This window comes from Octodon degus, unplaced genomic scaffold (assembly GCF_000260255.1).
Source record: "Octodon degus isolate 3935 unplaced genomic scaffold, OctDeg1.0 scaffold00097, whole genome shotgun sequence".
Classification (NCBI taxonomy): domain Eukaryota; kingdom Metazoa; phylum Chordata; class Mammalia; order Rodentia; family Octodontidae; genus Octodon; species Octodon degus.
In genome coordinates this window covers 208,820-231,746 of record NW_004524673.1, presented here as the reverse complement: position 1 = coordinate 231,746, position 22,927 = coordinate 208,820, and the positions used below count along the sequence as shown (strand labels likewise).

General features: G+C 35.6%; 1 protein-coding gene across 2 annotated transcripts in view; it reads right to left on the bottom strand.

Annotated features, from left to right (window-relative positions):
• Positions 1-22,927, bottom strand: part of Tmx3 (thioredoxin related transmembrane protein 3) — a 48,800-nt gene that overhangs the window by 4,821 nt on the left and 21,052 nt on the right. For both annotated transcript variants that reach the window (XM_023723159.1, XM_023723160.1), the window contains exons 9-14: positions 18,916-18,982; positions 9,634-9,732; positions 5,810-5,867; positions 5,567-5,620; positions 4,400-4,456; positions 2,348-2,477 (exon numbers count right to left, since the gene is read on the bottom strand). In XM_023723159.1, the coding sequence (XP_023578927.1) occupies positions 2,348-2,477; positions 4,400-4,456; positions 5,567-5,620; positions 5,810-5,867; positions 9,634-9,732; positions 18,916-18,982 (465 nt within the window). The remainder of the gene's footprint in view (positions 1-2,347; positions 2,478-4,399; positions 4,457-5,566; positions 5,621-5,809; positions 5,868-9,633; positions 9,733-18,915; positions 18,983-22,927) is intronic.

The window sequence follows — 22,927 nt, the reverse complement described above, 5'->3', positions numbered from 1 at the left end:
TTTTTTTTAATAAAGTGACCTTGGCATGAGATTACAGAGAATATCCCTTTCTCCTAGGTTTATGCTAGGCCACATACCTAGCTTACACAAACAATTACTGTAATTCCTGGGGCAATGGAAAGGAATTGTGTCGACAATAGTTTTCCCACATTGTTATGAGTATTAAAAATTTATAGTCTGTAATCTGAGCAGGGAGGTTGGGACAGGAAGATTACAAGTTTGAGCCTATAGTAATGTAGCAATTTAATGAGACCCCTGTCTCAAAATAAGACTCACAACACTGTTGGGGATGTAACATAGTAGAAACATCCTGGATTCAATCCTTAGTATCATAAGAAATAAATAACAACAATAAAATAAGGGCTAAGCATTTTTAATGATTATACAGATATTTTATTTGGCTTTTTTCCCTTTTTTGGCTGTCATATACTAGATACTATATACCAAATACACTAAAATTATTAGAATGAATTAATACTGACTTTATATCATAAATACAACAAATCTTTTGAAGTTTCATAATTTCTAGTATATATACAAGGTTTTGTCTGTTTTTCTTATATAACAACTAGTTTTTAAGTCCTGAAAATTTTCTACTTAATAGTTATAATTACCCATTGAAAAAAGTATGAACTGAGTACATACTTCAAACTTTGCAAGTTTTTACAGGATGTGTTTTCAGCATAGTATATATTATCACATTGAATCAGGAGATAATTTTTTTTTTTTTTTTTTTTTTTTTTAGGGAAAGCCTACCTTAACATAAAAAATAAATGAAAGCTGGGAATGTATGTAGTAGTTCAGTTCACTCAATCCCAAGTACCACATGTGTAAAAAAAGTTAAAGTCTATGAGTTGTTACTTTCTTTCAAAATTTTATTTTATTTTACCAAATTAAGCTATGAGCCAATTACACAACTGAGTTGTGACATGAAGGGATAATGCAAGTCTTATATAGTTGCAGCCCAGTTTGAAAAACACCAGTCAAATTTATAGGGAAAATAGAAAGTGCAATTTGTTCTCTTATTTCTGAGAAATACTTGAAGAGACAGGACCAAAACATACTAATGAATGTTTATTTATTTATTTTGTGGTACTGGGAATTGAACTCAGGAGCTTGCACTTGCCAGGCAAATGCTTATTCTACTGAGCTATCTCCTCTGTCCTAAAGGAAACTTTTCTTTAAAAATTTTTTATTTTAGGGAAGGGTCTACAGGGTGTTCAGGGTCTCACTACTAGATTGGACTTGTAGTGATCCACCTGTTTACAGCCTTCCAAGAGCTAGAATTACAGGTGTGCACCACCACACCCAATCTCAATTGCCATCTCACTGCGCCCTAGGAGTGGGGCCAGCATGACAGACCCAGTGATCGAACTCATGATCCCTGCTCCTGCTTAAAGGTGCTTTAATCTGCTGAGCTATTTGTCCAGCCCTGAATGTTTAAATTGTCATTAATGCCCCTGAAAAAGATTATTCCCTTCTTTTGAACACACATATCCCATCATTTTGTCACTTTCTGGAAGCACTTCTGGAAGTTCTTTTTTCAGTATCTTTATAAGGTATAATTACAAATAGGGTGAATGTTGCTGGTATGTCCTATCAAAGAGAAGGACATGCTCATTAAAACATGTTCCATTCACCTTATTCACTGTATTTGGCACTGTGTGTCTTCTAGCTGTTTCTCAAAGTCAAAATGTCCATGACAAGTAAATATTTTCAATAAATTCAGGAGACTGAGGTAGCTAGGATAGCTCAACTAAAGACACTCACAAAACAGAACTTTCAGAACTACTTTAGAAAGTGGCAAGAAAGTGTCATGAAGTGGAATAAGTAGGTTAAAAGAAGGTGGAATATTTTGAGAGAGATTAATGACAATGTGTCTTTTACTCTAATATATCTTTTTAAAATTTAATCACTGTATTTTCTGGTCACACCTCCTGAATGTTTAGAATTCTCCACCAGGGTTGTCTTCATTCTCATTAAACTTCCTGTTTGAAGACTTCCTTAGAAAACCAGTTCTGATAACTTAATTCAATGTTCTTATGGACCCAGAAATGTATTAAGTGCCAAGAAAGTTCACTATGGAGATCAGCCCACACAATGTAAGCTTCTTATCCCTACTCAATTTCAAATGCAGTACCACCTCCATAATCACTGTATCTACTATAAATGTCTTCAGTAACTCCTTTGCAACTTCTGCTATACAAGAACGTTCTGAGTCTGGGAGAAGGTGAGCATCTCTGAGAGAGTGAGTGTGGGTGATGACTATTGCTTTCAAAATCAAGAAGCAACCAGTTTCTCTTTTGTCCTTCCCCTTATCCTTGTGAAATGGAAATGAGCTACTCACTTCTACTGTGCCATCCAAAATGTTATTAATGAACTGGACCATGTCTTTGGCATTATTAATTTGTCTGTCTAGCAAATAATATTGCTGATTTGAAGTATTCAGTACAACCACAGTTGGGATTGTCAATTCACTAAAAACATAAAAACAAAGAAATCAAATATATATTAAACACAGAGATAGCAAAATTCTGACACTTATTTCATACTGATTCTAAAACTAGTGAAATTAAATTCATGGAAATATTCTTACAGTCAAATAAGATAGCTGAATAATTATGAAGTTAAGGATAGAAATTACAATGTAATGAACTACTAATTTTTAAAGCAGTACTATTCCTTGTCACAAATCTTTAAATGCCATCATTGTCACTTAGAATCCCACTTGAACAGAACAGGCAAGAACATGGTTGCTAGAGTTACCCTGCTTTGGTTTACATCTGGTGCCCGCTCCTAAATGGTGCAAGATGGTGTTATGCAAGTAATTTAGCTTATTGCATGTAGTAATCCTTCATCTATGAAGTGGAGGGCAAAGGCACCTATCTCAGTATAAAAACTGCATGAGAAAATTCCACTTAGATATCCATTACAGTACTGTGTCCAATGTACAAGTTCAATAAATACTCCTGCAAATTCTTCATATATCCACGGCCATACTCTATAGGACACTGTGCTTAATGACAGCAAAATATAAAAATACCTTCAAGTAGGCTTAGAACATTCACCAAAATACATCACATTCTAGAATACTAAAACCCCCTCCAACCTAATAATTTAAATAAAGTGTATTCTCTCACCATTGTAGCACCAATTCTTTTTAACAACTCAAATTATAGTAAAACAAAGGAAAGTTCATCTATCACTATACATTTTGAATATCATCTTAATGTTTATTGGACGAAAATGGCTTTGCCTTCTTGCCAAGTGCTGCTTTAATGAATCAGTATACTGAATTACAGTGAAAGACATAAGAAATAGCTTCATCAAAGTGCTTATTATATATACTTGAAAAATTCTATTAAGAATAAGTTGCTGGGTTTTTTTTTAATAAAGTGACCTTGGCATGAGATTACAGAGAATATCCCTTTCTCCTAGGTTTATGCTAGGCCACATACCTAGCTTACACAAACAATTACTGTAATTCCTGGGGCAATGGAAAGGAATTGTGTCGACAATAGTTTTCCCACATTGTTATGAGTATTAAAAATTTATAGTCTGTAATCTGAGCAGGGAGGTTGGGACAGGAAGATTACAAGTTTGAGCCTATAGTAATGTAGCAATTTAATGAGACCCCTGTCTCAAAATAAGACTCACAACACTGTTGGGGATGTAACATAGTAGAAACATCCTGGATTCAATCCTTAGTATCATAAGAAATAAATAACAACAATAAAATAAGGGCTAAGCATTTTTAATGATTATACAGATATTTTATTTGGCTTTTTTCCCTTTTTTGGCTGTCATATACTAGATACTATATACCAAATACACTAAAATTATTAGAATGAATTAATACTGACTTTATATCATAAATACAACAAATCTTTTGAAGTTTCATAATTTCTAGTATATATACAAGGTTTTGTCTGTTTTTCTTATATAACAACTAGTTTTTAAGTCCTGAAAATTTTCTACTTAATAGTTATAATTACCCATTGAAAAAAGTATGAACTGAGTACATACTTCAAACTTTGCAAGTTTTTACAGGATGTGTTTTCAGCATAGTATATATTATCACATTGAATCAGGAGATAATTTTTTTTTTTTTTTTTTTTTTTGCAGAACCGGGGATTGAACTCAGGCCCTTGCACTTGCCAGGCAAGCACTTATTCCACTGAGTTATCTCCCTGGCCCCAAGATAATTCTTAATATAGAACAATATTAAAATTCAGGAAACTTCAAATGCATCCAAAACTAAAATGTTTAATGAGAAAATATCGGCCACAAAATAAACCAAGAATTTGTTCAATTATTTAATCATTCTGTCCATCTTTCACAAATAAATATTTAAAAATTGCTAAGAGTTGATAACAAAATCATTCAGGACTCTACTTACTCCATCAGCAAGGTATTTATGTAGTCATTTCCATCCATATGGCCGAACTGAAAATCCCTAACAAATCATGGCAGGGACAGCAGAGGGAAGAACACAACATTGAGTTTTATAAGAGGTAAACAATATAACAAATTGAAATTTAGGGCTTGCTTGGTAAATTCATAAGCATTTAACATGTAAGTTACATACAACATATAATAATAGATAAAAGTGTAAATTTTACCAGCTTTAAGAGATACAAATACAGATATGTAGTAGTAACAAATTATACTTCATTTATACATATTTATAACTTAAGAAAATAAAAGCCTTTACAATAGAAACATGCTTAAAATTAACTATCCATTTATTTTAAAAAAGATGTACTCAAAAGATGCCACCCTCTGTGTACTACGACAACTATACTCTTGACATTTCCTCAGCTTTGGAATAATTAAACAATGTAACAAACATATGACTGTCTTTCATGGCAGTCAGTAAAAGAATGCTTTATTTAGCACACAGCAGAAATACTTATTTCTAATGCCATTTTTATATTCAGTTATTGAGTTCTTGTTACAAACATTTATCTCTGACTTCCGATTCTTATTTACTCTCAATTTTGTAAATAAATATTCTCACAAAACCTGTCTGGAATCCTATCAACAAGAAGAATAATATAAATTATAAATAAAAGTATAGTTTTTTCTCTCACTTCAAGACTCAGACAACTCATGATGAAGTGCACACTAACATGTACTTCACTTCCTTGATTCAACATTCAGAGCATAAAATACATATTGAACATCACTTATCTGAAGTACACGGGAACACAAGTTTCACATTTTTAAAAATAATGCATAAATACAATGAGTGATGTTTGGGACAGGACCAAAATCTAAACACGGGACATAATCATGTTTTATAAATACCTAATACACTTAGCTCAAAGGTAATTTTGTGCAATATGTTAAGAGTACCTGCATTTTGACTGAAGTATAGGCACACAAGGGCAGGTGTTAAACTTTTCTTTGTGTCACGTCAGAGCTCAAAAACTTTTTGGTTTTAGAGCACTTTGAATTTCAGAGTAGAGATTTTCAAGTTTTCAGTAGTATAACCTGTATTATTTTTGTTGTATTATAAAATATAAAAAGAAATAAAGGAAGCTCCCGGAATGCAAACACATACCTATGAAAGTGGTCTCTGTAATCTTTAGCAACTTCTTGAATAACTGACTTTAATCTGCAGAATAAACACATAAATACTTTAATTCTTCCTTTGAAAAAACAGAAGTATTGTTATAATATGTTATTTTATCTAAGTGCTGTAAGAAAAGATACTGTAAGGTACCATATCAAGTTTATTTAAGGCCACATAAAGACTGAATTAAAAAATATTTTGAAGCTTAAAACGATTTCAAGGCAATGATACCTGGTATGTTCAATGGATGTATTTTTCTCATCAATAACTGCGATAGCCACAAGCTTCCCTGAAATTAAGAATGACATCTAAATTCAATAAGCTCATAATATAAACTTTTCTATTATTGCTTTTGTTGTAAACAAGGATATTAAAGTTTCTAAAATGTATTACCAGTTATCCTATTCATTTACAATTATTTAAATAAAGACATTATAGTATATTTTATAGTGAATCAGTGAACTGATCATCTTCAAGTAATAATTGTCTTCTACCCCAAATGTATAAACAGTAGTGAATTATAATAATTTGTTTTTCAAACTACACACAAATTGATTAGATAAGTATTCTGCCAACATTAAAACTGTAAGTAGTAAGAATTACACTGATTCACATTTCCTTTGTCCTAAACAGAACACAAATCATATGTACTTTTGATACATTGTTGTGAGGCTGCATGACAGTCAGCAGAATAATTATGTGGGGTTAGAAAGTCAGATAATGCACACTATATTCTAAAAACTGAACCAAACCCTGGAAGATCAACAACAGTGAAGCACCATCATTTATTAGCTACATAACTTAAGCTCAAAAACTTCATTTACATTAGGAAATGAACACCTATTTCATAGAAAAATCGAGAAAACGAAATGAAATTATATGCACAAATATGTGAGACAGTATCTAGCTCAGAGCAGGTATAAAAATATAGGATTAAGTCAACTATATTTCAATTGCATCACCACATTACCATGCTGCTTCATCAAATTCTACACTGCTTGTTAATACATCTCTAAATTCTGCACAATCTTGACTCCACTTTTAATCATGTGGTGGAAACAACAGTTTACTATGATTTTTTCCCTTCTTAAAATATTTCACTCACTACTGAGTTTGAATTTCATTATGGGCTTCTTGCACTTTCAAACAACTCATAAATGAGTTTTGCTTGTTTTTTTCCAAAATGCCTGCAACATGTAGAGGTACAGGTTTCTAAAAAACATAGGCGCAATTTTTTACATATTAATTTAACAATTACTGAGTGCAAAATAATATGTAGCACTCTTGGAAAGTTAAGAGACAAAGTAATGAGCTAATGCAGATCCAGCTCTGCACTTGCAAATGCACGGTCCAGTAGGAAAGAAAGACCTTTATACCAGATCCATGTTATATTAAAATTAAAAAGAGTTCTGAAAGAAAGAAACAAGGGGAAAAAGGATTTAGGGAAAGAGTGAGGGAGAAAGTAGAAAGGGATTTAAAAATGAAACAAGGGGCCGGGGAGATGGCTCAGTAGAATGAGCACTTCCTTGGCAAGCACAAGGGCCTGAGTTCAATCCCCGGTTCTGCCAAAAATAAATAAAAAAATAAATAATAATAATAATAAAATAAAAATGAAACAAGTTGTATTATGTGTATGTAGCCATTCCCCAAGATTGCAAACCACATGTACTACAAACATGTACAAAAAAGAAGAGAAGAAAGAAAAGGAAGATGCTGCTATAAAAAAGTAGTGTAAGGTGATGTAGCTTGAAGACGTTAGTGAAGATTTTCCTAAGAGAGCATTATTTGGTCTGCGTTTAACAGACAGAAATAAATTTAAAATTATCTTCTAGACAAAGCAAAAACAAAGATGGCTTGGTACAGATAGCACAGTCATTTCAAACAACTTCATGGTCAGCATAGCTGAAGAAGAGAAAATATGGGGTGAGATCAGAGAAAAATGAAGACAGATACTAAAACGGCAGGTGCAGAACACAAACATCACTAGTGACAAAATTGCTGTTAAGTTACTCATGTGAAGACACATAGTTGGGACACCACTATGATACCTGCATAAGGGCACAGGTTGACAATGAGCAAGGACACAGCCACAGGTACTGGCAACAAGGGCAATTATGTCAGACACAAAGGGAACCCTGCAACTGCAAACTTCTGATTTCAAACTGATTGAGAAGAGAACTTGAGTGTGGCCTAAGATGACTATTTAAATTATCTTGAGGTTGTGCTATCTCCTGTGATTAAGTACTCAAGGAAAAAACCTTGTATGTCCTTACATTTTTCTTTCTTCCTTTAAATAATCAGAAAATAATTCAAGCCTTGCCAGTACCATGTCAGCTCCACTCAGGAATTACGATTCAGATCATTAGGCACACAATGTCAAAAGACAGCTCATGAACTAGAACAAACACCAATCTAAGGTAAGAGTTTTTAGTCACAGGCAAACATTTTTAGCTTTCTTTTCTTTTTTTAAATGTATTTGGTACAGGGTCTCACCACGCAGCTCAGACCCATAGTGATCTTCCTGTTTTCAGCCTCCCCAGAGCTGGGATTATAGGTGTGTGCCACCACCCCTGGACTCAGTGGCTGGCTCAGAGTGCGTGGGAATGGGGCTGGCGTGGCATGCACTGCCAGGGATCAAACTATGCAGTGCCTGTGCTTGCCTAAGCAGGCACTTACTCCATTGAGCTAGCTCAATGGCCCCATAGGCTAACAATTCTAATCTGAATATGCTGTAAATTTTAAAAGCAGAAGAGGAAACACTATGTCCATTATTTGCCATAAAACACCAGTTTTTTTTATAGTTTCCCTTCCTCTACTCTAAAACTATGCATCCACTGTACTTAAAACAACATTGTAAAGGGAAATAACCATGGTTACAATAATCAGGAATTTACCATAAATTTATAGAACTTTCTTGTTAGCCAATTCTTTGAGACCAAGTACCCAAACTGCAATCTCAAACTCATTTATCTCAAAGTGCCAAGACTGTAATTAATAGGGAAGTTTTGGTTTAAATAAAATAACTGTTATATGATGCTTGGCTGCTGTTGTACAAAGACACTCACTGTGGCACACGTGCCAGAGGTTCACCCTCAGTAATTTATAACTTCTGCAGTTTACATCAATGAAATCATATAATTAACTTCTTATAGTTCCCACATTTATACTGTATATCTATATTTGCTTTGTTTAGCATTTTCAGTGTAATTTGAAGAAACCACCCAACTGATTCATTTTCCCTTCACAAGTAAAAACAGGGCTTCTGAGGTAACTAAGAAGTTGCATTTTTAACTCCTAGTACCAGCTCATCCACCATTTGATCCCGGCACCACAAGCTACCCTGGTCCCAGCTCCAGGCACTTGATGCCAGCCAGAGACCAGCTGGGGAGGCTGAAATCAGGAGGATCACTATGAGTCTGAGCTGCACGGTGAAACCCTGTACCAAATACACTTAAAAGAAAAAAAAAAAAAAAAAAGAAAGAAAAAAGAAAAAGAAAAATCAGCCACCACTATATAGCCTCTTGGTGGATATTTTTTTCTGATTCTCTTACTATTGAGGCTCCTTTTCTTCTTCTCAACATCAGTTCTATTGGTAAATTCTGTCTTCAGCTAAGCTCTGACTCATATACAAAGGTATATTTTTGGTAATAACAAGAGCCCAGGGAGAGGTAATACCAGTCTTTATTCTTATTAAGAACAACTACAATTCAGGTCTCCTTTAATAATGAAATAAGGGCCAGATAGTTCAGTGGAGTAAAGTGCCAGCTTAGGCAAATGCAGGGACTGGGGTTTGATCCTGGGCATGCTGTGCTGGCCCCTGGCCCCATCCCCTGGGGTGCACTGAGACCACAATTGAGACTGGGCACGGTGGCTCGCACCTGTAATCCCAGCTCTTGGGAGGCTGAAAACAGGACGAATACTGCAAGTCCAGTCTATGTAGTGAGATCCTGTACCAAATACAAAACAAAGTAATAAAATCTTAAGAGCAAAAACAGATTTAAGCAATCAAAGAAAAATTTCGTGAAAGTATTGGAAGTTGTTCATTTGCTTGTTACCTGTGTCTCCAAGTTCATATAAGAGGAAGCCATCCATAGTAAGATAATTCTGAAACCTTTCCCTACTGATCCATGCTGAGAGATCACCATCTTCATATTCTTAAAAACAAAACAAAATAAATAAATTAGGACTGTAAGATGGTCACTGCACAATGTATCAACTTGCAAAGTTAAAAGCTTAACTAAAATCAGCTCAGCAATTTCACACCCTAGGGAGACCCCTCCCTAGGGTGTAGATGCCCCACCCTAGAGTGACTTATCACTGAAAAAAAAAAAAAAAAAAATATATATATATATATATATATTTATTTTTTTTTTTTTTTCCTAAAGATAGAGCTTTCCACTTCCTAGGAGGAGCTCTGGTCTTCACAATCAGCTTGGACTTGGACTTCCTCACCTGGCTTCTAGCACAAATTCTTCTGCCTCCACTCTGGATCCTTCAGCCTTCTAGGGTAGGCTCATCTGCCTTTGGTCACAGACCCATCAGCCTCCTAACACAGACTTACACAGAACACTACAGTGAGCTCCAGACCTTAAACTGAATCCTTTGGTATCCAGCATGCTCATGCCCTCTGCATGCTTCCTCAACTGACTCTGTGGGTGACAGTCCAAGGAGTCTGAAGGATTCAGTCTAATGTCTGGAGTTCACTACAGCGTTTTGTTTAAGTCTGTATCAGGAGGCCAAAGGGTCTGCAATGGAAGGCTGGTGAGTCTACACATGAAGGCCTCCACACCACTAAGGTGGAAGTCAAAGAATCTGCGCTAAGAGCCAGGCAACGACATCAAGTCCAAGCTGACTGCAAAGACTAGAGCTCCTCTAAGGAAGTGGAACACTCTTTTTTAAATTTTCTTTTTTATATCTTTTAAGTGATGAGTCACTCTAGGATGGGGCCTCCACTCCCTAGGGTGTGGAATTGCTGAGCAATTTAGTTAAGCTTTTAACTTTTCAAATTGATACAATGTATCAACTAATAGTCATATATTTATTGTATCAGATAAAAGACATGACTTTAAGATAATGGGTATCAGATTACAATGCATCAATATATACAAAATACCTAATGTAGGATAATAATCTTACACATTAAAAATAACATTTCATTTTTAGAAATTTAATTATGGGCATTATAAGTTATCATAGCACATTTCCTAATTTTTTAATGAAATTATATTATTTCAGCATAATTGTAGCTGGTTGTATATCTCAGTAGCTGAACCTCAACGATAGAAAAAGGCATTCTTTGTGTTCACCCACTTATCAAATGGCAATCCAATCTTTGGATCTCAGAAAGATAACGCATTGGCCTTATACAATGCAAAGAAAAACAAAATGGTACTGCTGATGTCAACATTGCTCCATGATGGAAAAAGCTGAACAAAACTGAAGCCTGAGCTGGTAACTTTTTACAACAAATCCTAAGATGGTGTAAATGTTGATAAACTGATGAGTTATGCGGGAACAACGATGTCACCCGAAACACAAGGCCCTAGCCTATGGTTGTGTTTTACTTGATTCTAAATTTGTGTGGAATAAATAGTTAGGTAGTTTACAAAGAAAATAAGTACAAAATATCACAGAGAAACTTTCTTAGAGAACTAAAACCAGAACTCAGATAATTTACAAAACAAGAGCAAAATATTTCTATCCAGGGAGCTACACAAAAAAGCTGTGGGCATGCTGGTGCGCCCCACAAGTGAACAAGCAGACTCATCACCACAAAACCTACTATAATAATAACTGGAAAACCTAAAAGATGTTAGCTGTGCCCTAAAAAATAGGACAGGAAAACAAAACATATGTGCTATTAGCGTAAGCATTACTCATGTTGGACCATGCAGTTTTCATACATGAAGACTGCCTTGGATGTGACAGTTGAACAAAAGATTTTTTTATGTGGTACTTTTGTATTTACTCTGTAGATCACATAGATATTTATCTGTGATATTATCTTTTAGGCTTTGTAAGCAAGTACATAGTTGATGCAAAAATGCTGATGTCTATCCTAAACACTCATTACATGTTTGATACTGTATTTTATTGACATCCCATTTCCCTGCTAAAAGGAATACAATACAGTGTTCCTCACAACACAGAAAGCTCCTCACAACACAGAAAAACCAGCAAGATGTCAAGTTAGTTTTGTACACCAGTACATGGCTGATACAAAAATGTTTATTCTATATGTGTGTGTCAGCTACTTTTCTCTCACTGCTAAAATAAAATACCTGACTCCCAAACTTCAGATGTGGTTTATTTAGCTCAGTGTGCTGAGGTTCAGTCCATAATTGGGCGGCTCCTAAGCAGGGTGGTTTGTCAGAGAATACTTCATGGTGCCCACAAGGGACAGCAAAAGCAAAAAGAGACAGAAAGATAAACCTCTTTCTGTCCTTATATTGTATCCAGTCTACTGGGATGAGGGTACTACCAATCTAGTCAGTAGATTGATCCAGAAATTGCCCACCCTTAATCACAGTACCCCTAATCCTAGCACTGCATCATGAATAAATCACACACTCTAAATTCAACCACCTCTGAAAAGCCCCATTAAAAACTGTATGAGATTTTGGAGGTTATCAAGATACAAACCATAGTGTGTAATAGGTATTAGGTATACTTTATTCTATTGATATTTCATGTTCTTGTTTTATGTTATTTTATATGTATAAAGAACCTCTTGACAAAACGGCAAGACCAGAGAGATATTAAGTATGTCCTACAAAACGGACAGAAAAGCTAAGCATATGTGCTATCAATGTAAGCCATACATACGTACTGAATGTGCTGCCGTCATGGGTGAAGACTACCTTTGGTATGACAATTGAATTAAAGAATTTTTTGTACAGTGTTATTAGTATTTTCATTGTAGTTCATACAGGAATTTACTTGATTTTATATTTTAGACTTTGTAAAACAAATACAAAGGTTTGGTTGAGGTTGAAAATTTTAATTTTTTCAGATAAACACTTCTTTATTTTTATTGTCAAAGATGTAGGTAAGGGCACACCCAATAGCTCAGCAGATTAAAGCGCCTGCCAGCAGGCACAGGAGCTGGGGGTTTGATCCCTGGGCCTGCCTTGCAAGGGCCCTGCCTCTGGGGAGCCCTGAGACTGTGATTGAGACTGGGTGTGGTGGCACACACCTGTAATCCCAGCTCTTGGAAGGCTGTAAACAGGCGGATCACTATGAGTCCAATCTAGCAGTGAGACCCTGAACACCTGGTAGACCCTTCCCTAAAATACAAAAAAAAGATGTAGGTGATATAATTATCCACTATAAGCTGACAAATACTACAAATCTAAAAGATACCTACATTTTTAGTAACACTATTAATATGACTTTTGCATCAATAATGGATTGTTTGCTATGGTAACAAGAAGGGCAAGTGGATTCCTGAAGATTTTGTTCTCCATTTTTTTTTTATTTTAATGAGAAAAAAAAAATAAAAGATATAAAATAGCAACGAAACAACTTTGAAACAGGTTAGTGGGACAGTTACAATAATTAATATAGTGCATATTGTCATTGTAGTAGAGGACAAGATGCAGACATGATATCTTGTCTAAACAGCATTAGTACAAATCTTTCTTCATATTGAATTCAGAGAAAGTAGCTGTATATCTATCCTAACTAGTGTGTGTGTATGTCAATGGAATAGACGATGCAGATATAACTACAAACACACTCAATCATCTTATCTTCAACAAAGGGGTCACACATATTTACTGGAAGAAAGATAGCCTCTTTTAACAAATGGTGCTGGAAAAACTGGCTCTCTATTTGCCAAAAACTAAAACTCGACCTGGGTCTATCACCATGCACTTAACTAAAGTCAAAATGGATTTAAAGATCTAAACATCAAAACAGAAACACTAAATCTCCTGGAAGAGAAAGTAAGTGGAAATCTTCAAGATATAGGGGTAGGCAAACATTTCATGAACAAAAATCAAACTGCACAGGAAATACTTGAAAGAATCAACAACTGGGACCTCCTCTTATTGAGGAGTTTCTGCACATCAAAATAAATCACCAACATAGTGAAACGACAACCCATAAATTAGGAAAAATAATCTTAGTAAGCACTCAAAGGTCTTCTATCTAGAATTTATAAAGAAGATGAAAATTTTAATACTTTTTAAGTAACAGCAAATATTAAAAATTCAGTGCTTTCAGCAGCATAAGTGCCTGACTGGCAAGTACAAGGTTCTAAATTCAATCCCTGGTACCGAAAAATTCAGTAATTTATTTTTTGATGTTTTCCCTGTTATGTATTCCTTGTTTAATAAAACTCATAAAATTATTAGCAATTGAACAACAGAAATTCTTCTAAAGACTAGACATGGGTTTTGTATATCCTTCAGTACGCTCTTTTAACACAAAATTGACTTGACACCCCAATTAAGCAAACAAACCAATGTACATAAGAAATAACATATAGGGCTGCAGAAGACAGCTCAGTGGTCTAAGCACCTGCCTAGAAGCATAAGGGCCCAAGTTTGATCCCCAGTATCGCATGCCATGCAGGCCCCAGAACCCTGGGCATGCCCTGCCCTCCACCAAAACTGGGCGTGATGGTGCACGCCTGTAATCCTAATGCTGGGGAGGCTAGACAGGAGTATCACTACAAGTCCAAGCTGCACAGTGAAACCCTGTACCAAATAAATGAATTAAAATGAAAAAAAGAAATAATGTATAAAGCAAATCTTCACTATAACATCATTAAAAATAGCTAAAAATAATTTAAAGAATATAATCTAAATGTCCTAAGTAAGAAAAAACAGATTACGGTATAAGTTCAAAAGATGATTTACAAATTTTTTTTAAACTATAAGAAATAATTAAATTGCAATACAACCCACATTATGGTATTACTGAAAGTTTGTAAACATTAAAGTGTGAAAAAGTAGTGATAGAATAATAAAATCAAAGCATTTACTCTTGAATAGCTAAGCCAGATTGATGGTTTCACCTAGATAATTGGTGCTACTGGTAATACTATAATATCTTTGCTTTTCTCTATTTTATGACTTTTTTTTAATAGTCTATGTTATAATTTATATCTCAGGCACTTATAGGTAGGCCTTATCGGAGATGACTGGATCATGGGGGCATGATACTCATGTGGGCTGGCCCACTGATGAGTTTATAGCTTTATATGGGGTGTGAAAGATCCCTGGAAGAAATGGGTCACTGAAGGGATAGTTTGGAAGGTCTTATTTCCCTCACTCGTCTTTGGGCTGATCTCTGCTTCTGGTATGACATTCTTCAACCTCTATCTCCTCCATAAAGCCCCTCTCCCATGCAGCTCTGTGTTGGAGTCAGCCACCTACAGAATGGAATATCTACACTTCTGAACCAAAATAAAAAACCTCCTCCCTTAACTTGTGGATTGTCAAGTATTCTGTTCAGCAATGAGAAAGTAACTAGTATAGTTTACAATGTTTTCGCCTATGTACAACTTAATCCCACTTATGAAACCATAGTTTTCTCAAAATCAAAACTTTCCTCTGCTAACCAGAAAGAAAATATATTCAAAAGAAATATCATGATTAGAAACAATGCTAAAACAATTTTTAAAAGTTACTAAATTGCATTAAAAAGGAAGTCAATGTACAGTGAATAAATGCCTTTAAAGACCTACAGATATGTCTGGTTAAAGACTGGATTTCACTGACTGCTTCCTTTCTTATTAGTACATGTCTGCAGTCCACAGGGATACCAGTCATTCTGGGGAGTTGGCACGCACTTAACACACCTGAATTTTTTTGAAAGACATGATTTTTCTGTCAGTTGCAATGCTAACCAAAACATTTTCAAGTTATCAAGCATATAAAATAAGTAATGTAATACAATCTAAAAGTATTTATGGAGTCTGACTTTTAAATTAGAAAAATAAACCTAAAACTAGATAATTGATTATTCGGTCACAATATTCATATTGTGTCAAAAACAAGTCCTCTAAAGATTACACAAAAACTTTTGTGACAAAAAAGTGACAAACTTTTTTCCCCATTTATGTATTTGATACAGGGTCTCACTATGCAACTCATAGTGACACTCCTGTTTTCAGCCTCCCCAGCACTGGGATTCCAGCCATAAACTACCATGCCCAGACTTGTTCACTGACTCAGTGTGCCCCAGGGATGGGGCCAGCACAGCATGTAGGACTGGGGATAAAACCTTGGCCCCTGTGACTGCCAAAGGAGGCGCTTAGTCAGCTGAGCTATCTTGCTGTCCCTAAAGTGACAAACTTTAAACTCAGTAGAAAAGACACTATCACTATCATCCTGCACCATTACCCAAATGCTTCTAAAACTATTAACCACATAAGTGTTAAATATTAAAGCAAAGCCTCTGGTCTGTGAAAACTTCAAGCAGGCTCTAAATACTGTATACTGCATGTCAGAAAAGTTGGCCCTTAAGATAACTAAAGAATCTTCTAATTTACTTCTGTCTGAAGCACTGGGGATCACATCTGAAATAGGGAGAGATGGGGCACTTTTATAGGCAGGATCAAAGGTATCATTTAAATCTAAATAGGCCAAACAGCTCAGTGGATTAAAGCACCTGCAAGCAGGGGCCAGGGGCCAGGGGCCAGGGGCCAGGGGCCAGGGGCTGGGAGATCATTTCAGGGCCTGCTGTACTGGCCCTGTCCCCGCCCTTCCCTACAGGCGCTGAGACAGCAATTGAGACTAGGCATGGTGGCACACGCCTGCCTGTAATCCCAGCTTTTAGAGGCTGTCAACAAGCAGATCACTAGGAGTCAGATCTAGTAGTTAAACCCTGAACATCCTGTATGTAGACCCTTCCTGAAAAAAAAAAAAAAAAAAAAAAATCTAAATAAATGTGACTAGATGTTTCCCATCAAAAAAAAAACACAGTGGCTCTCTTCAGTTGTAATACCCAAAGAGAGAACCCCTGACAAAGCATTTTAACTTGAAAGTCTTTACTGGTTTTTTTTTCTTATAAAATAGGAAGAATCCAGTTCTTAAAGGATCATTTAAATCATCAAATAATATATACTAAGTGCTTATCAGATGAGTATGGTAATCAAAGAGCAGATGGCGGATCAAGTTTGTGGACTATTTTCCTTTCTGCTGTATACAAAGGATGCTTCTGAGAACTTCTCTGAGCCCAATATTTAATAGAGACACTCAACAAACATCCCAAGAATTAATGGCTGAATGAAGAAATGAGCAAACCTGCTATTTTATTACTCATGACTCCACATCAAACATTTTGCTATCTCCTTTATAAATATTGACAGCATATATCTATTTGCCTTTTTTAAAAAAACTTTTTAAATCGTATTTATTTGGTATAGAGTCTTGCTATGTAGCTTGGACTCAGAGTGATCCTTATCTCAGCTTCCCTAGCGCTGGGATTACAGGTGTGCGCCACCATGCCCAGAAAAATGTTCCTTCTTACTAAAACAATCAATACATTCTTACTAAAACAACACAATCAAATTCTCTTCTGTTCATCTGATTTAAGTAATATAATGTCTCTCAACTAATTCCTGCTTCCTCTTATATCGAATTCAAAGAGAAGAATTGCACTCTAGAATACACTCCTACAGTGAATGGAACATTCCCTATCTGCATTCTCCAACATAGTAACAATAACCCACGTCACAAGTGGGAATGAGAAACTGTCTCATACTAAAATATGAGATGTTCTACTAACCTGTAACTTCAAATGTTACTATGACTAATGCTAGGTGAGACTTTGCATTCACTCTCACCTACCTTTGAGGGAATGTGTGGTGGCCAACAAGTGTCAAGTTTCTGTTCCCTTTGAAACTTAAAATATTTCCCAGTGACTCTGTCACCTTGCTGCACCCCCTGAGATATAGTCTAAGGGAAATTATTAATTATCTTGGGTTAAAACAGGTCATGGTTATCTAATGAAGCACATATTGGTAGTGAGAAAATACCATGGAGTTTGCTTAGAAACACTTCAAAAAGGGGAAGAAACAAATGAGGTTAAAACGTCTCAGTTACTCTTCTCTCATTGCTGGGACAAATACCCAACACCCAAAATGAAGGAAGGAAAGGTTTACTCAGCTCACAGTTACTGGAGGTTTCAGTCCATACTCAGCTGGCTCCAAAGCAGCAGGGCACATGGCAGAGAGCAGCAGTTCATGGTGGTGGAACAGCAACAACAATAACAACAAAGAGCAATGGCTAAAGAAAGTCTGTCTCTCTGTCTCTTATTATTACATTCAGGCTCTCTGCCCCAGGTTGGGCGAAGAACTCACACCCATAATCCTAGCAGTACTAAGACCCATAATCCCAGCCTTTTTCTCACACATAATTCCAGTGGATCATGAATTAATCACAAACTCTAGAAGTCCTCAGCTTATGACTGCATGAGTCTCTGGGGGCTCAACCTTTGTGACAGACATACAGTTTTACTATGTTATTCTCTTTCTGGTACACATTTGTTATCAAAATAAAATTTTTTAAATGATCAATGTTATGGTTTGTGTCTAGTTGTCCCCCCAAAGCCTCATGTAGTAATTGGGCGGGGATTTCTAGAGTGTGAGATTAACTCAAGATCCACTGGAAAAAAAAAAAAAAAAAAAAAAAGATCCACTGGGATTATGGGTCTTAGTACTCCTGTGATTATGGGTATGAGTACTTCCCCCAGCCTGAGGCACAGAGCCTAAATGTAACATAAGAGAGACAGAGAGACAGACTTCCTTTCTGTTACCATTTTTGCTGCTACTCTCCCTAGGCTCCTCTTGCTCTTTGCCACCACCCTGAACTGATGCTCTGTGCCCTGTGCCCCTGTGCCTTGGAGCCAGCTGAGTATGGACTGAAACCTCCAGCAACTATGAACTGAATAAACCTATTCTTCCTTCATTTTGTGTGTCGGGTATTTGTCCCAGCAACGAGAGAAGAGTAACTGAGAAATCAACGAATTGTGTTAATGAACTGGTTTATGAGAGGGACAAACAGCTGCAGTGAGGAAGAAAACACAGTGCTCACACTATTCAAAGTGTGTTATTCATCATTTTGGGTATCTGAAATGTCATATATCTTTATAGAGTCAATTCTAAATATTTTAAGATAATGCACAACTCAGATCACATCTCAAAAAGGCAAATAATTTGACCAAAAAAAAAGAATGAACGTATACTAGATGAAAAGACCAAAACTGAAAGGATTAAAAAACCTCAGTCTACTGAGAGGTAATCCACAAGCAGGAGTATAAACACCTCCTAAAATAGATAATAATTTTAAACATGTCTTATAGGAATTACAAACTGTAGGACTTACCATCATAAACAAAGTAAGTTTCATCTTTGAAAACAAGCACAGCAGGCATCTCCTTAAGTGTCACATACTGTAAAACATCAGTAGTTTAAATTTTATCACCAATATTTTAATTGGTAGCTATGATTTCAAAATTATTGAAAGATATCCAAAATACACATACACAAACAACAAAAGAAAAAAAATCTTACAAATCCTAAAGATTAGATCTAAATGTCTTATACATTCCCTGGCACAATGCCCTATTTACCATGGCAAGAACTATGCATTAATTTTAGAGCTGCTAACCAACCCAAAGGTAACATCATGAAAAGTAAAGGATGAAGCCACTCTGGAGAACAGCAAAGTTAGTGTCAACTGGGCTTTGTGGAGTTCACCTTTCCTACCCCTCTCTGGCTGTATGACAAAAAGCCAGCTGAGTCAGCTTCCTCCTTTGTGCAAAAGGACATTAAACTGACCTACCTCACAGTGCAACTATAAATTATTTTATGTAAAGAGAGAACTATTTAAATTATAAATTGCTGGTCATTAACAATAAAGTATTTATCCAGAAAGTACTTATTGCTTATAGCCACGTTACACTTATTTAAAAAGAGTAAAACTGTAGTTAGTTTCAGATCAGAAGACAAATCACTTGAGTAAACCACTGAAAATTATCCTATAAGCATGGGAATAATGAAAATAACAAATAAAGGGAAATAAACAGATCTCAGGATATGAAAGAAAATATAGTTATTTCATTATATTTCTATTAAAAAAAAGATGTATCACCATCAAAAGAACCACAGGGAGGCAATCAGAAGGCTCTAGGATCAAGCATGCCCCTATTCACGTGCTCTTGTCAACTCATTCACAAAGATACCTGGGAAATATTTTTCAACATTCAGTAAATCTCTCACTCAAATATAACACTGAGCAACCCTTAACACTCTTAAAATAGTCTGAAAACTATTCACATTGCTCTACAATATTTACAATCTTTTTTTCTCCCCTCTTCTGTATTCCTTTAAGCTATCTTACCTTAATATGTGTATGTCATTCTTCTCCAGTCATTTTTTAAGTATTATGAGATCTGAAACTACTGTAATTCATCCTTGTACCCTCGTGCTAAAACTACATTTTTCATAAATAGTAACTTTAAATCTAAAGAACCTCTGAATAACAAAACACTAATAATTAAGACATCTCACTGTATGAAGATTAAGACAGTGTCAGCACTTCAACCTGAGCAAACTTCAGGTGTACTCCAATTGAAACTCCTTCACAGCTCTGCAGATGAGTGAGGGTCAGCCAAACATAAGGACTCTAATATCAACATGTGATACACTGGATATGAGAAATACAGTATTAGCTCTGGATGAAGTCCACTTTAGGCCTTAGATACATGTAGGCATTTCCTAACAGAGGTCTTTAGGGCACCTGTTTATGAATCGGATACCAAGCAAGGCCCAACTTCCAGCTCATCTTTCCCTCCCTGTCCAAAGTAAATACACAGACATAAGATACTTTGCAAAATAATTCCCTTAGTCCAAACCAAGTAAACCAAAATGGGCTTTGACTAAACAAAAATAAAAACTGAGTTTTCTAAATCTCAGTTTAAAATGAAGTTAAAATGAAATGAGTTTAAAATCATTTCAGAATAAGATTCATATAAAAATATGTACTTGCATGTACATGCATATATTCCAAGTATGTTTGTAATAGTAATACAAATATTAAAAATTTAGAATCTTTTGACGCTGTTGGTGGTTTGTCTTGCTGTGTAAAGGCTTTCTATAAGATGTGCTCCCAGTTGATTCTTGGTCCCTGTGCAACTGGTCTTTTGTTCATAAAGTTTTTGTCTACAACAGTGTCTTTAAGGATCTACCTATTCTATCTTGTTGCAGATTTAGTGTTTCTGTTCACTATATAGATCTGTGATCCATTCTGATTCTAGTTTAGTGCATGGTAAAAGATATGGATCCAGTTTTCATCTTCAGCATGTATAAAGCAAGTTTTCCGGTTCCATTCATAAAACAGAGGCTATCTTTCTTCCAGAGATGGTGTTTGGCTTTGTCAAAGAACAGAGTGGCTGAGTATGTCTGGAATTGTTTCTACATCTTCTAATATGCCCTGTTCATTCTCCAGTCTGTCTTTTTTTTTTCTTCAGAACTATGCTGCTTTTATCATAGCAGCTTTGTAGTGTAGTTTCAGATTACAGACTGTGTTCCCAGCCTTGCCTTTATTGCCCAGAACTGCTTTTGCTATTTGAGATCACTTCTGGTTCCAAATGAATTTTAGGATTGTCCTCTCTAATTCTGTGGGATATGATATGGAATTTTGATTGGAGTTACATTAAACCCATGTAGCAATTTTAGAAGTATGGTCATTTTCATTATATTGGTTTCTCCCACCCAAGAACAAAGGACTGCCAGCTATTCCTCAGACAAAAGACTAATAATACCTAAAATACATAATGAACACAAAATATAAAATATCCAATCAAAAAATGGTCATCTGAAATGAATAGACACTTCTCAGATGAAGAATTAGAAATGGCAAATAAATAAATAAAAAGTGTTCAACGTCACTGGTCATTTGAGATGCAAATGAAAACAACAGTTGAGACTATCTCCTCTAGAAAGAATGGCTGTTATCAATAAATCAACAAATAACAAACACTGGCAGACTGGCAGACCAGAGGAAAAAAAAATAGGAAGCCCTCTCCATTGTTGGTGGGAGAGCAGACTGGTGTAAGGACTGTGGAAATCAGAGTAGAGATTCCTCAGAAAACTAAAATTCAAGGTTCCATTCGACCCTACTATTTTCCTCCTTGGTATCCCACCAAAAGAATTAAAAGCGTCATACCAGTGATATACATACACCCAGTTTGCAATAGGCAAATCTTGGAAAGAAATGAACTGGGGAACAGATAAACAAAGATGTACATTTTTTATGCAATGGAGCACTACTCATCCAAAAACAATAATAAACTTGAGAAATTTCTAGGTAAACAGATGTACCTTGAGAAACATATTAAGTGAAATTAACCAGACATGTGTGTAAATACCACATTGTTCCACTAATGTGAGAAACAAAAAGTGTAAAAAAGGACCAAAATGTGTAACAAATACCAGGAAGTAAGAAGAAAATGTGGGCTGGGGAAATAGCTCAGTGGTCTAAGCACCTGCCTGGCAAATGCAAGGACTCAGGTTGGATTCTGTGTACTGCATGCCATGCTGGCTTCAGAACCAGGTACGTTGTGCTAGACACTGAAACTGGGGGTGGTTGCGCACACCTATGACTCCAGCACTAGGGGGATGAGACAGGAGAATCACTATGAGTCCAAGCTGCATAGTGAGACCCTATACCAAATAAATAAATAAACAATTAAAAGAAATTAAAGACGAAAATGTTCAAACGGGAAGAACAGAAAGAGGGAAAGGGAAATGGAGAAAGGAAAGAATAAAAAAAAAACAAAATGAAAACAAGAAAATGGAAGCAAAGCTATTGTAAATAAGGTAAAGAAGGGTTGAAGGGAGAGTAGAGGAATAAAAAAAAAAAACAATCCAGGGATGCCATGTGCAGACACTATGCCCTGTGGAGAATGTGATCAAAACCCTAGGAACATATGTGTAACAGAACTTTGTGAAAAAAAAAATCTATTTTTATAATTTATGCCAATTAAAATATTATAAAAGCTCCATTGATTTCCTCTAAGTTACTGTCAACATTTCTCAGGTTCCCTTTCTAAAAAGACATAAATCTATACTTGTGGTCTCTACTTTTACCTTTCTTTCACTGCTGTTTTTCAGGTGACATAATAAGACATTGCTCCCCATTTCTCATCTTAAAAGTATCACCAGCCTCCATGTGAACAAACAGCCTTTTCTCTTCCTCATCTTGAATACTTCATAAACAATATAACTGACCATTCTTTTTTTAATTATATTTTTTCTCATTCCTTTCTAAAATACTCTTACTCTGTTTTCTTACTCATTTTGTTTTCCTTTCCTTTTATAATCTCTTTCAGTCT